The sequence below is a fragment of the Sciurus vulgaris genome, assembly GCF_902686455.1.
Source record: "Sciurus vulgaris genome assembly, chromosome: 17".
Lineage (NCBI taxonomy): Eukaryota > Metazoa > Chordata > Mammalia > Rodentia > Sciuridae > Sciurus > Sciurus vulgaris.
In genome coordinates this window covers 45,190,279-45,205,887 of record NC_136478.1, presented here as the reverse complement: position 1 = coordinate 45,205,887, position 15,609 = coordinate 45,190,279, and the positions used below count along the sequence as shown (strand labels likewise).

Below are 15,609 nucleotides of genomic sequence, written 5' to 3'. Positions count from 1 at the left end.
GCTTCTTTATTCTCATCTTTTATAAGCCCTCAAGCCCTCAGGACTCAGCCCAAGATATATATGGTTGTCTCCAGCAATAACATACAATTTCTTGCTGTTTCCCTTAATAGGCTATCAAGTCACCAAACCAGATGTGATTTTCAAGTTGGAACAAGAAGAGGAGCCATGGGTGATAGAAGAAGAAATGTTTTGGAGGCATTCTGCAGGTGAATAAGTTAAAAATAACTCTTGAGTCGGAAAGCCATGTGAAAGCCATGTGACAGTTGTTCAGTAAGCAGTTAGTACTGTTTCACATTTTCCAAGATTTTCCTAAAAGTCCTAGTTGTCTATAGAGTAACAAATAGTACGAGCGCCTTGCATTATTGTGACATTTCTAGGTATTATTATTCTTCCCGTATTGGCACTATCTTCCCTTTCTCAAATTTTAGAGGGCCAGAGCCAGGGCCAGTTGTAGCCCCATCTGATTCTAGGGTGCCAGATTTCCCTAATTCATTTGCAGCTTACTTTCAGGATTGTTGTCTCTCTATGGTTCTTGGACTCCCTCCTTGATGTTCATCATTTTGGTTTATTATGCATTTGGTATTTTTTATATTTATAGTATTTTTAAAAACATGTTTATTCCACACTTAGATTCCTTTAGTTTCTTCTTTCTATTTTGAAGAGCTTAAAAGTTGCGTTTTGTAACAATAGTCACACTTTCCATTATAATTCATAATCCTTATAATCTCATGGTTTAGAAATATGATTCTGGCATGGAAATCACAGTGTCTCCTTCCTACTTATTCCTAAGGCCATTCCTTTAATTTTAATTTTAATTTTTTAAATGTTATTTTAGTTGTCAGTGAACCTTTATTTATTTTCATGCAGTGCTGAGAATCAAACCCAGTGCCTCACACATACTACCATTCCTTTAATTTTTGAAAGTACAGCATATGCTTGGTTAAAAAATAGAAATAATCCAAAAAGATATATTGAAAAGTAAATTTCCATCTTAGCCTTAGCACTTAGTCCTTTCCTTTCTTCAGTTGTATACAGTCCATTTTTGAACATTGTCCTGGCTATTCTGTTTTGTTTTGTTTTTTTGGTAAGGGGGATTGAACCCAGGGGTGCTTAACCACTGAGTCACATCCCCAGCCCTTTTTTTTTTTATTTTTTATTTTGAGACAGGGTCTCACTAAGTTGGTCAGGACCTTGCTAAGTTGCTAAGGCTGGCTTTGAACGTGTGATCTTCCTGCCTCAGCTTCTCGAGTTACTGAGATTAGAGGCATGTGCCATCATTCCCAGCTGTCCTGGCTGTTCTTCATGGATTATTGTATCATATGAGTTTTAGACTTAACTGAATTTTAAACTTAACTGAATGTTTCCTGATAAAAACCTGTGAAATTTTTATTGAGCTTATGCTAGATGTATGAATTAACTTTGAGCACTCTGCCTTCTTTGTAGTGAGGTTTTCTATACAAGACCGCAGTGTGTTTGTTCGTGTATATCTACTTTTGTGTCATTCAGAAGTGGAGCTTTGCATGTTTTTCCTTTGTGGCTTGGTACATTTCTCTTTAAGTTTACGTATGTATTAGACGAGAGGAAAAAGTTCTATAAGAATTGAAAGAAAGTTATAAAACCGTCTTTATTTACAGATGATAGGATTGTATATTGGAGAAGAGAAAGAGAAACAACTGAGAAAGTGCAACAAATAGAGAATCCAGTTAAGTGGTATGATATCATTAACAAAAATTGGTAGCTTTCATGTATAATTGAGACAAGAGGATACAAAAGAAAGGAAACCATATTTATAGTAGTGACATTAAGGATGAAATAACTCTTCTGAGCATGGAAATATAACAGTTTACAAAACAAAGTCCTTCCCTCATGGACCTTCTAATTTAGAGGAAATTAGAGTTTCTGAGGCTGGGGATGTGGTTCAGTGGTAGAGTGCCTGTCTGGCATGCACAAGGTCCTAGGTTCAATCCCCAGCACTGCAAAAACAAAGAGAGCTCCTGACATTTTAAATATAAGAAAATTGGCCATTTCTAATTCTTTTTTTTTTGTATTGGAGATTGAACCCATGGATATTTTACATTGAGCTATGTTCCCAGCCCTTCTTATTTTTTTTGAGACATGGTGTCGTTAAGTTACTTAGGGCCTCACTAAGTTGTTGAAGTTAGCCTTGATCTTTCAATCCTGCCTCAGCCTCCCAAGTTGCTGGGATTATAAGCATGTGCCTCCACACCCTGTGCTAAGTCTAAAATTCTTGAGCTATGTTTTTTTCCCAAAGCTGCTTATAGGCAGTTCCCTGAGATGATTAGATAATTCTCTTGCTCTCCAGCTTTGAATGTTGCTTGGAGAGGCAGCCTGATAATTTCCTGGAAAATACCACTTTTCTTTTTTTTTTTTTTCTTTTGGATACTCAGGTTTATTTTGTTTTAGAATTTTATGAGTCTGTATCTTAGAATTGATCAATCAGAATTATTTTTTTCTTTTAATTTGTAGATTCATGTTTTTTGTTTCTTACAGCATCATTGTTTAGACTTGATGCTGGGTCCTTTTTAATTATCGTTCATCTTTAAATGAAGTTATTTCCTCCTGCATCTATTATTTATAGAAGGATTGTATTGAAGATTATAGGAGAAAATGCTGTGAACTAGTAGAAAGCCTCTTTATCTCACACTGCCATCCTTATCATGCAAGGTTTCGTGATGTTGGTTTACTCCTTCCCCCAAATCAAAAAGATTCTTGTTTTGTCTCTTCCACCCTTCTGTGCCTATAATCCACGTATATAGGAATAATGTTTATTTGCATCTCCTTGTTCAAGTTCTGCCTCCCCTACCATTTTCAGGGCCAGATGGAATCATTATGTTTTAGTCAGTACATCTGGATCCCATTGTTGCAAAGGGTGTACTTCTGTTTTTGAGAACTCTGTCTCCTGCACTTACTGTCTTGAGATAAGAAATAGCAGCCACTATCTCTGGGTTTCTTCTCTGTCTCAACCAGTCTATTCTCTGTTCATTACTTGTATTCTGGAATTGGAATTTATCTGCCCCTTTTTGGGGAGAAGGGAGTGCTGGAGATTGAACCCAGTGGCATTCTACATTGAGCTACACCCCTAGTTATTATGTGTGTATACATGTATGTACATTTTTTTTTCTTTTTTTGGTACCAGTGATTGAACTCAGGGGCAATCAACCACTATTTTTGTATTTTATTTAAAGACAGGGTCTCACTGAGTTGCTGAGTGCCTCTCAGTTACTGAGGCTGGCTTCGAACTCACCATCCTCCTGCCTCAGCCTCCCAAACCACTGGGATTACAGGTGTGTGCCACCATGTCCGACTTTAGCTATCTTTTAGTTTTATTGAAGATATATTTTCTGCTTCTTAATAATGTCTGCAGAGTAGAGAGGAGACAGAGATGTTTAATTATACCATATTGAAATAAAATGACCTCCATGCTTTATTTGATTCTGTGACTCACCCTTCTTGAAAATATCTTTCTTATTTGCTCCTCTCTGAAGCATTCAGGATTTTTCTTGGTTCCTGTTCATTGTTTATTTCTTCTTCCTTTATGAAATGTCTTTTATATGACTCCTTTTTTGGTCACATCAGGTGACCCAAAAGACAGTTCTAAATTGCATATAGGCATATTTGTCCTTTCTGTACCTTCATAATACATTTGTTTCTTCTCATTAACTCAGTGTTTAACTTCAGTAATAACAGTATTAGAATATGTTTTCTTTAATGCTTCCCAAATTGTGGAACTCTTCATACCTTGGTTTTAATTATGAGTGCTTTTACCTTTCTAGTTTCTAGCAGTTATTAAATGTTGAGCTCATTTTTCAATAAATGATCTCCTATCTTGCCTATCTTTCAACTAACATTCTGTTTCTTCTCTACCAGGGTGATTTTGAGTCTGAAAACATGTTCTATCTTTTGTATGTTTCCACATTTGGTGTCCAATAATACTTAAATTACCAAGAGAAAAGCCTGTGCCTTATTCTTCCTGAAAATGATCCATGAATTGATTGTGGTAGAACTATATTAGGAGAAATTTTTATTACTATTTAAATATTTACCTGCATTGATTTGCTTGTGGTACACAGAATGGACAAAAGATAGACTTGTGAGGATCATGTGATTACTAATCAAAAGTAATAAGATAACCTAATGGGGCCTTTACTATTTCCCTTTTATATAATTTCTCTCCTTTTTGTACTCATTTTTCTCTTAGTAATACATGTACTTGTTTTACAAAGCTATTAGAAATAACAGAACTTACAGCACTGTCCTGTTTCTAACCTCACATCTCACCTCCTTTAGGCAGTTATTTTCAACTTATTTAATTATTTCTTTTGTTATAAACCTCCATATTTCTAAACTAATATGCTTGTGCTGCCTTTATAGACATTTTATTACAGTCATTTTCAAACATACCCAAAGTAGAGTAGTACAAGTAGTCTTGTATTTATCACAGAGTTTCAGTGGTTACCCACATTTTGCCAAACTTGTTTCATCTGTAACCCCTGCCCCCACCTCAGTTTGTTTTTGCGTTGAGTTTTCATTCTGTTCTAAGGCTGGTCTTGAACTTGTATGCTCAAGGAATTTTTTTGCCTCAGCCCCCTGAGTAGCTGGAACAACATGTGTACACACCATTGCATCCAGCTTTGTTTTAATGTTGAACTATTTCACATTTCTCCCTTAAGTACTGCCACATGCCATGCCAGTAGATAAGATTTTCAAAAGTATTACCATCACACGTAACAGTGTTAATAATGTCTTACTATTATCTGAGACTTAATCTCTGTTCATATTTTCTTGATCATCAGAAGAGTATCTTTTTATGACTGGCTTATTTGAATCAGGATCTATACATTGCATTTGGTGGGTGTATTGCTCAAGTTTTAATCCATAAGAGTTCTTCTTCACTTCCCTCATCCCATTTTCCCCCACTTTCTTATTTGGGCAGAAACCAATTTCTTGCTATTCTGTTATAAGCATCAACAGCTTTTCTCTTTAAATATACAGCAACCACCTCCCATCCTCAGTTTCACTTTTTGCTATTTCAGTTACCCATGGTCAACAGTGGTCCAAAAATATTCAGTGGAAAAGTCCAGAAATAAACAATGCATAAGTTTTAAATTATACACCATTCTGAATAGAGTTGAAATCTTGTGCCATCCCACTTGGGATGTGAATCATCCCTTTGTCCAGCATAATCAGGCTGTGCACACTAATCTGCCTGTTAGTCACTTTGTAGCCCTCTTGGTCATCAGATCAATGATCACCATATCACAGTGCTTGTCTTCAAATAACCTTTCTTTTCTTTTGCTTAGTTATGGTGCCAAAGCACAAGAGTAATGATGCTGACAATTTGAATATTCCAAAGAGAATCTTTAAATTGCTTTTCTAAGTGAAAAGATCAAGCACATAAGGTATTTTGAGAGTCACTGTAGTCATAAATTTTATTGACAGTATATTATTAAAATTATTCTATTTTTATTGTTAATCTCTTACTGTCCCTAATTTATAAAACTTTGTTATAGGCATGTATAGGAAAAAAATAGTACACATAAGTATTTGCAGTTTCAGGACTCTGGTGGAGGTCTTAGAACATATCCCTGCAAACAAGAGAATATTACTATATAGACTTTTTGGGCTGTGTAAGATCTCTCTTGCATATTCTTTCTTATTCTCTATCATCATCCCCCTTTATTTTAACAATACTTTAAAGATGGCAAAGAACAATCTTATTTCATGGTTACACAAAAACAGGATGCTTATAGTTTGCCAGCCCCTGCTCTAGAATGTCTCTTATTCTGGATTTGGCAGTTTGCCTCCTCATGGTGTTTAACGTATTCCTTCATCCTATTTTTCCTATAATTTGACTTTATTAGATTTAATTCTTTGGCAGAAATACTTCATAGGTGGTGCTGTGTATATCTTATTTTATCATATGTTTGTCCCATTTTAGAAGTACTGAGATTGACCAGTGGATTCATGTGCTGTCATTCAGAATTGGTCTATTTACTGATGGCCATCAACTTTTTACTTAGAGGTTTTATCAGCAGTAATGAATCATTACTGCCCAGATTAATTATTTTATTAGAGGTTCCTTCTGGTTTTATTAGCTGAAATTCTCCCATAAAGAAAAATGCTCTCATCAGCTATTTGCCTGAATTAATGTTTTTACAGGCCAAGAAAGAGAAATGATTCTCTTTCCCTTTAAAATCTTTTAGAGTAATGATCAGTACTCTAGAATTTGCCAAACTTTGTCAACTTAAACCATTATAAATTTATATTTAGGTAATTTGAAGATTGGAATAAACAGTTATACATAAATACATTTTAAAAAATATTTTTAGTTGTAGATGGACACAATACCTTTATTTTGTTTATTAACTTTTTTTATGTGGTCCTGGGAGTCAAACCCAGTGCCTCATGTGTGCTAGGCAAGTGCTCTACCACTGGGACACAACCCCAACCCCTATAAATAAAACTTTTAATATTTTATTTTAATATGCAGGTTAAGTTATCTTTAACCCCAGAGGTTTCTTTGCCCAATCTTATAAATGTACTGCTCCACACAGAACAATAGCTATTTCTCTCAAAACCTCTGCTTCCTTTCATGGGAAATCACATTTGGAGATTATAATCTTGAGTTTTTTACTTGCTCATTAGTACTGAATTATATAAAATAGAACAGTATACTGTAAAAAAAAAAAAATTGTCAACTTTTGTGATTTGAGACCATTGTTAAGTAATTAGGGGTTATAGTTGAATACAAATACTGGTATGACCATAGTTCGTTTCATAATTCAGAGGCTACTAAGTGACTGACAAGCAGGTCACAAATGCAGCGTGAATATGCTGGACAAATTTCACATCCAGGGCAGGATGGACTGGGGTGGTACAGCTTAGGATTTTCTTACACTACTCAAAATGGCACACAATTTATAATGTATGAATTGTTTATTTCTGAAATTTTCCATTTAACATTTTTGGATCACAGTTGACTCAGGTAGCTATGAAAAGTGAAACTTAGGGTATAAAGGGACTACTGTATATAAGTTAAAAAAAAGCAATGTGCAGAATAAACTACCTTTTGTGTAAAAGGGGGAAGGAGGTGTATATTTGTGTGTATGTATGTGTGTGAAATATAAATAATATAGTGTGTGTATACACACATATATATAAGTAAATATGGTATATTTGTGTGTGTGTTTAAAAATTGAAGGAATAATTCCAGAACTAAAAAAAAAATAAGGCAAAGAAGAAATCAGTATTTTAGGGGCAAGTGTAAGCTAGATTTCTCTGAATATGCTGTTGTTTGGTAATTTCCCGATTTTTATCAGTTAATGTAAATGGAAGAAGAGTTTTTACACTCTTATAATGCTGTCATTACTTCTCTTTTCCTTTTTCTCTGAACATAGAAATATTACAGTTTTTGGTTAATTAAATTTTCACTACTTACTTTGTTGTGACCGTTGACATGTATTTACTACTGAGCTAAATGTATATTTATTTTAGTTTTTTAAAAAAAGTTTTAGTTGTAGATGGACACAATACCTTTATTTTATTTGTTTTTAGTGGTGCTGGGGATCGAACCTTCACCTGCGCTAGGCAAATGTTCTACCACTGAACCACAACGCCAGTAAATGTTTGTTTATTATGTGTCTTTACATAACTATAGTCATTCCTAGAGTTACCATTTGCTTCATTTTCTGTTTGCTTGGTTTTCTATTATTTATGATTTGAACAATAGTTTCAAAACCTTATTTAAATAAGAAATCTATTAGTGTTGTTAGTTTACCTTATTTTGATGCATGAAGGGATAAAGGGAAATTTAAAGAACTTTTAACTAACAAAGGTTTTTTTTTGCTTTTTTGAATGGTAGATGGTTCTGCAGCATGCTTGAATCAGACTGTTAAAGTCTTGTGTGGAGTCCTAAATGCCGATATCTATAGGTCTTTTATTTTTAAATTTTCCCATGTTATATGCCAACTTGTAAGCAACAAAAAGGGATCAGAGGTCTTACTAGTCAGCATATAAACATTCATATAGTTCATACTTTTTTAACATATATATATTTTTTATTTGTTCTAATTAGTTATACATGACAGTAGAATGCACTATGACACGTCATACATTAAGTGGAGTATAACTTCTCATTTGTCTGGTTGTACATGATGTAGAGTTACACAGGTCATAATCATTTATGTCATACTTTATTTTGCTAACATGAGGTATCTACTTCAGTTGTTTCTCAGTCTAGAACCTGTTTGGTTCATTTTCTCTAGAAAATTATTTTCCTACTTGGATTGTAGAGAAATGACCACTTCCTGTGTAAATTGGGGAGGTGATACACTGATCAGGGTCCAGTTACAGAGAAAAGAATATCCCAACCACTTGGAAGGCCAAGACAGGGATAGCAAGTTCAAGGTCAGTGTAAGCAACTTAGGCTTTGTCTAAAAATTTTAAAAATGAGTAGGGATATAGCTCAGTGGTGGATTATCCTTGGGTTAAGTCCCTGGTAAACCCCCCTCAAAAAAAAAAAAAAAAAAATGTTATACAGTTGCTAGGAAGGAGTTCAACTGGGTGAATTCCTCAGGAGGCTGGGACAGGAAAATCAAAAGTTCAAGGCTAGCCTCAGAATTTAGGAGATGCTGCCTTAAAATACAAAATAAAGATCTGGGGATGTGATTGCTCAGTGGTAGAGTATCCCAAACCCAATTCTAATGCCACACACACAAAAAAAGGAATTTATATGAAGATATTAAAATGGCTTACAGAATCTTTGAGAAGAGTGAAAATACAGGCTACAAGGGTAAGTTTCTAGGAATGAGTCTTGAAAGGTATACAGAAGTGAGGTGCTAAGGGAGTTCCTCCCACTCTGATCAAGAGATTGCTTGCAGTTGAACCAGGAAAGTGCTTATGTAACTGTGGGCTTTGGAACCTTGCCACTTGGCATAAGCAAAATGCCCATTCTCTTTCCTAAATTAGTTCTGAATTAAGATGTTGTATGGGTGTATGGCAAATCTTAATCATATGAGAACTCTACAAACCAGTGTGTCTAGGAAAGTAGTTTTAACTTTTTTAGCCTTTGCAAAATGGAAAGACAGTAGAAGGTTGGTTACTTAAGTGTATCTATAAACCTCTTCTTTTCAGTTCTACTTTTATCCTACCTGTGATTAATTGAGTGTGAGTGAGTGATACCAGGGATTGAACCCAGAGGTGCTTAATCCCTGAGCCAAATCCTCAGCCTTTCTTTTCTTTCTTTTTTTTTTTTTTTTTTTTTTTTTTTTACTTTGAGACAGTCTCTCTCTAAGTTGTATAGGGCCTTGCTAAGTTGCTGAGGCTGGCCTCAAACTTGGCAATCCTCCTGCCTCAGCCTCTTGAATGACTGGGATTACAGGTATGTGCCACCAAGCCCAGCCATCTTACCTGTTTTTAAAATTATTAAACTTTATTTTTTAGATCAGTTTTAGGTTCACAGCAAAATTGAGTAGAAAGTACAGAGTTTCCATAAACCACCTGTCCCAACTCTAGCCTCCTCTGCTGTCATTATCCTGCACCACAGTGGTATATTTATTACAACCATTGACAGTGATTTTGATTTTGACCATTATATTAGATGTGTGGGGGTATTTCATTGTTGTATTAATTTGTAGTTAATTTCCTAATGACATATGTTGAGCATGTTTTCATATGCTTATTTACCATTTTTATATCTCCTTTGGTAAAGAATATCTGTTCAGATCTTTCACCAGTAATTTTGCATTGACAGATCATTACCACCCAAACTCTGTAGTTTGTTAGGGTTAACTCTTGGTATTGTATATTCTATGGGTTTTGATGAATGCGTAATGACACCTGTTGTAGCATCATGGAGAATAGTTTTACTACTGTAAAAATTCTGTGTGTTCCTCTAATTCATCCTTCGCTCTCCTGTAACTCCTGGCAATCACTGATATCTGCCATCTCCATGATTTTTCCAGTATGTCTGGAATTGAGTCTTTTCAGATTCGATTCTTTGACTTAGCAATATTCATTTAAGGTTCCTCCATGTCTTTTCATTACTCGACAGCTTATCTCTTATTAGCATTGACTAATATTCCATTGTGTAGATTTACCAGTTTATCCATCCAAGTTTTAGCAGTTTTGAATAAAACTGCTATAAAAACCCTTGTGCATGTTTTTGTGTAGACATAAGTTTTTAACTCACTGGAATACTAAGGGGTGTGGTTACTGAATCATGGTAAGAATATATTTAATTTTGTAAGAAACTGCCAAACTGCCCTGTGAAGTAGCCACATCATTTTGCATTCCCACCAACAGTGAATGAGTACCTGTTGATCCACATCCTTGTCAGCCTTTGGTGTTGCCAGTGTTTTGGATTTTGACCATTCTAATAGGTATGTAATGGTGTCTTATTGTTCTTTTAATTTGAAATTAATTTCCTATTGACACAATTTTGAGTGTTTTCTTGTGCCTTTTTGTCATCTTCATTGTGAAGATGTCTGTTCAGGTCTTTTGCCTATTTTCTAATCAGGTCATGCTTTCTGAATGTTGAGTTTTAAGAAATTTTAGTATTATGTTGGATAATTGTCCTTTCTCATTATGTGTGTTTTGCATACATTTTCTCCCAATCTGTGACTTGTTTTCTTATTTCCTCGAAAGTCTTTTGCAAAGCAGAAGTTTTTAATTTTAGTGAAGTCCAGATTATCAGTTCTTCTTTTCTGGGTCATGCCTTTGGTGTTATCATCACCATGACCTTAGATGACCAGATTTTTTCGTATATTTTCTTAGAGTTTTATAGTTATATATTTTACTCTTAGATCTCTGATCCATTTTGAGTTGGTTATTGTGAAGGGTATAAGATCTGTGTCTAGATTCATTTGTATACAGATGTCCAGTTGTTCCAGTCCCATTTGTTATAGGACTGTCTTTGCTCCATCGTATTGCCTTTGCTTCTTTGTTAGTCCTCCACTGTTCTTCAATATTGTATTGTCTATTCTGGGTCTTTTTCCTTCATATAAATTTTATAATTTGTCTATATCCACAAAATAATTTACAAAGTGGGATCACATTGAACCTATAGATCAAGTTGGGAAGAAATGACATCTTGATATATTTGGTCATCTATGAGCAAGAGATACTATCTATTCAGTTCTTTGACTTTATTCATCAGAGTTTTATAGTTTTTCTTTTACAAATCTTATACATTTGTTGTTAGATTTATGCCTGTTTGGGGGAGGGTGATAGTGTAAATAGTAATAGATTTTAAATTTCAGATTCCATTTGCTTGTCACTGGTATGTAGGCAATTCACTTTTGTATATTGACTTTATATTCTGCAACCTTGCTATAATCATTAGTTCCAGCAATTTTTTTGTTGATTCTTTCAGATTTTCTGCATAGATGATCAGACATCTGTGAAACAAAGACTGTTAATACTGTTTCTTCCTTCTCAATCTGCACACCTTTTATTTCCTGTCTTTAACTCAATGCATTAGCCAGAACTTCCCATATGATGTTGAAAAGCAGTGGTGAGAAGAAACACATTCTGCTTTGTTCCTGTTTTTCCCTATGTTTTAAGTACTTGAATCTTCTAATTCTTGACCTTTTCCAGTGTTTTGTGGCCTATCAGGCCTATTTGTGGCCATTTTAGGCCTATTAACATTTGCATCTTCATGATACGTTAGCTTCTTATGTGTTCTGTCCAGTTAACAGTTCCATGTATGCCTTTCATCTTACACTGTTTTGTTGAAATCTCTTGTTTACCTATGTCAGCATTCCTATTTCCTTTGTCTTATAGATTTGGCCCTTTAGTCTTTTTGGAAAGAATCTTAGAAAGGAGGAGAAATAAGAATGCATTCAATCCACTGTGTTTAACCACATGTGTTAATTTTATCCTTTTGTTTGACTTCCTGTCCAGTCACCTGTGTGTTATATTTTCATTTTAATTCAACTGATTTTGCTGATTTCTTCATTGTACAAGGACATTCTTAAAATCAGTCAGTGCTACTTGGAAACTGCAAATGTCAGTTTTTGCTCCATAATGTTGTCGTAGTAGTTAACGTATCAAACCTTAGAACTAGGGACTTTACACTTTAAATTTATTTCATATTGGTTGACTAAGGCTGACAACAAAAATTAAACCCCACATTAACAAATTTATGAATGTTATTAATAGTATAGTGGTAGAAAAATTCACAAGTAATAATTTTTGGTCCTCCATTTTAGAAGTTTGGGAAGTTGATGAACAGATCAAGAAGCAGCAGGAAACACTTGTGAGGAAAGTCACATCCATCTCCAAGAAAACTGTGATTAAGGAAAAAGTCATTGAATGTAAAAAAGTTGCCAAAATATTTCCTCTGAGTTCAGATATTGTTACTTCGAGACAAAACTTCTATGAATGTGACTCACTTGATAAGGGCTTGGAACAAAATTTAGATTTACTTAGTTATGAGAAAGGCTGTGTAAGAGAGAAAAATTGTGAATGTAATGAATATGGCAAACCATTTTATCATTGCTCATCGTATGTTGTAACCCCCTTTAAGTGTAATCAGTGTGGACAAGACTTCAGTCATAAATTTGACCTCATCAGACATGAGAGAATTCATGCTGGAGAAAAACCTTATGAATGTAAGGAATGTGGAAAAGCCTTCAGCAGGAAGGAAAATCTTATCACACATCAGAAAATCCATACTGGGGAAAAACCATATAAGTGTAATGAATGTGGAAAAGCTTTCATTCAAATGTCAAACCTCATTAGACACCAAAGAATTCATACTGGGGAGAAACCTTATGCATGTAAGGATTGTTGGAAAGCCTTCAGTCAGAAATCAAATCTCATTGAACATGAGAGAATTCACACTGGAGAAAAACCCTATGAATGTAAGGAATGCGGGAAATCCTTCAGCCAGAAGCAAAATCTTATTGAGCATGAGAAAATTCATACTGGGGAGAAGCCTTATGCATGTAATGAATGTGGTAGAGCTTTTTCTCGAATGTCATCTGTTACTCTGCATATGAGAAGTCACACAGGGGAGAAACCCTATAAATGTAATAAATGCGGAAAAGCTTTCTCTCAGTGCTCAGTATTTATTATACATATGAGGAGTCATACAGGTGAGAAACCCTATATATGTAGTGAATGTGGGAAAGCCTTCTCTCAGAGTTCTTCTCTTACTGTACATATGAGAAATCATACAGCTGAGAAACCCTATGAATGTAATGAATGTGGAAAAGCCTTCAGTCGGAAAGAAAATCTTATAACACATCAGAAAATTCATACTGGAGAGAAACCTTATGAATGCAATGAATGTGGGAAAGCTTTTATTCAGATGTCAAATCTCATTAGACACCAGCGAATTCATACTGGTGAGAAACCCTATGCTTGTACAGTGTGTGGAAAAGCCTTTAGTCAGAAATCAAATCTCACTGAACATGAGAAAATCCATACAGGAGAGAAACCTTATCATTGTAACCAGTGTGGAAAAGCCTTCAGTCAGAGACAAAATCTCCTTGAACATGAAAAAATCCATACTGGAGAGAAGCCTTTTAAATGTAATGAATGTGGTAAAGCCTTCTCTCGGATATCCTCCCTTACTCTTCATGTGAGAAGTCATACAGGGGAGAAACCCTATGAATGTAGTAAATGTGGAAAAGCCTTCTCTCAGTGCTCATTACTTATTATACATATGAGAAGTCATACTGGTGAGAAACCCTTTGAATGTAATGAATGTGGGAAAGCATTTTCTCAAAGAGTGTCACTTTCTAAACATAAGAGGGGTCATACAGGTGAGAAACGCCACCTGTACTAAATGAGGGAAGGCCTCATATATTAAACCCATGATTTATTTAAAATCTCGATGTAAGCTTAAAAAAATTAAAATGAACAAAACCTTTTTGAAAAAAGTAAAACTTTGTTGGAGAGTATAAGACTTGAGTAGATGGGGAGAAATAACCATGTACCTAGATGGATAAATCCAGGATCATCAAATAGTCACTTCTTCTACAAAGCTAGACTGCATGAAGTTCTAAACAACTTAACAGGAATTTTCTGGAATCTTTGCAAATGATTCCAAAATTCATGTGATATGAAGTTTATGGAATTCTGAGACAATTTTGAAAAAGAACAGGAGACCACCCTCACCATATACTATATATACATATGTATATAATTATAGTCATGCAAGTGTGTGGTATTGGTGCATTAGTAGGTACATAGACAGGTTTAAAAGAATAGAATATATATATGACTTAATGTGTGTTAGACATGACATCGTGAGTTAGTAGAGAAGTAATGGCTTAGTCAATAACAATTTGTGGAATATTTTGCTCTCCATATGGAGGAAAATAAAGTTATATACAACCTTATAAATAAACAATATTCCAAAGAATTTGAACACTGAAATGAGAAAAGTCAAATCCAGAAACCATTAGAAGAAAACATAAAATGTTATCTATAACTGAGGCAAGCAAGATTTTTTTTAAAGACAGATCCTCAAAATTCCACTTCTTGTATACAGCCTGTGGAAATTCACAAATAATGCACAAGAAATGTATACATATAAATTGAAAACATTCTAAATGTGCACCAGTGAGTGGGTTAATGGATGAATAAATGTGATATTCAAATGGTAGAATAGTATACAGAAGTTAAAATCAATTAGATCCATTATGTGTAACATGGATAGTTATCTGGAACAATGTTGAGTGGAAAAAAAGTGAAGATAGAGATCAAACATTGTAAAATATTCATTTAAGTTGGAATGAAATAATTTACAAAGAACAGAACTGTTTTATTATTGAAATATGTATGTGTGTAAATTTTACAATGAATTAGAAAGATACATGCCAATTATTGATAGTGTTCTCTCTGGAAGAAGATTGGGACTGGGGTTGGGTGTTAATTGAAGGGGGCCATTAGCTTTACATGTAATTTTTATGCTTTACAAAAGATGGTAGCATATAAAATAAATCTTAAATTTCAGTGATACACAATGGTAATATGAATGACTTGTCTTACTAGTGTTTTCTAGTTATTTCTCAAGAGTTAATAGGCCATGGGAAACCTTTGCCCGTAGAAAGAAATGCGTTCATATGCCTTATCAGATGATAAACTATTTTATCAAAAATATTTCCAGAAAATTAGTACTTAGTAGTACATAGTAGTGTTTGCTATATAATATGAACTTAGTATACTTAATCAGTACTATGATTTTTGAAATATATTTCTGAAGTTTGGACTCATCTTTCAATTGATGATGTCCTAGATTCAAATAAATATTTAATTATTAAAAATGTGAGGGCTGGGGCTGTAGTTCAGTGGCAAAGCGCTTGCCTAGCACGTGTGAGGCACTGGGTTTGATCCTTAGCACCACATTAAAAAAAAAAAAAAAAAAAAAAAAAACAAGGCAAATAAAATAAAGAAGGCATGCTATCCATCTACAACTACAAAAAAAAAAAAAGTGAAGGTCAAATGCTAGTATAACAAGTGAAAAACGTTTTTATTTACTATTTTAGGAGATATGGGTCTACATATACATTCCCTACCCATTTAGTGTGTCTGTCATTATTTGACAACAAATTTGATAGGTTCATAGGTAGTTAATTA

The 15,609-nt window shown here is 34.4% G+C and overlaps 1 protein-coding gene across 3 annotated transcripts in view; it reads left to right on the top strand.

The window, feature by feature from the left end:
• ZNF568 (zinc finger protein 568) overlaps positions 1-15,609 on the top strand; it is a 91,646-nt gene that overhangs the window by 29,182 nt on the left and 46,855 nt on the right. For 2 of the 3 annotated variants that reach the window (XM_079118817.1, XM_079118816.1), the window contains exon 6: positions 111-206. In XM_079118817.1, the coding sequence (XP_078974943.1) occupies positions 111-206 (96 nt within the window). Of the gene's footprint in view, positions 1-110; positions 207-12,230; positions 15,423-15,609 lie in introns of those variants that run through there. The other variant, XM_079118818.1, reaches the window with a different exon arrangement.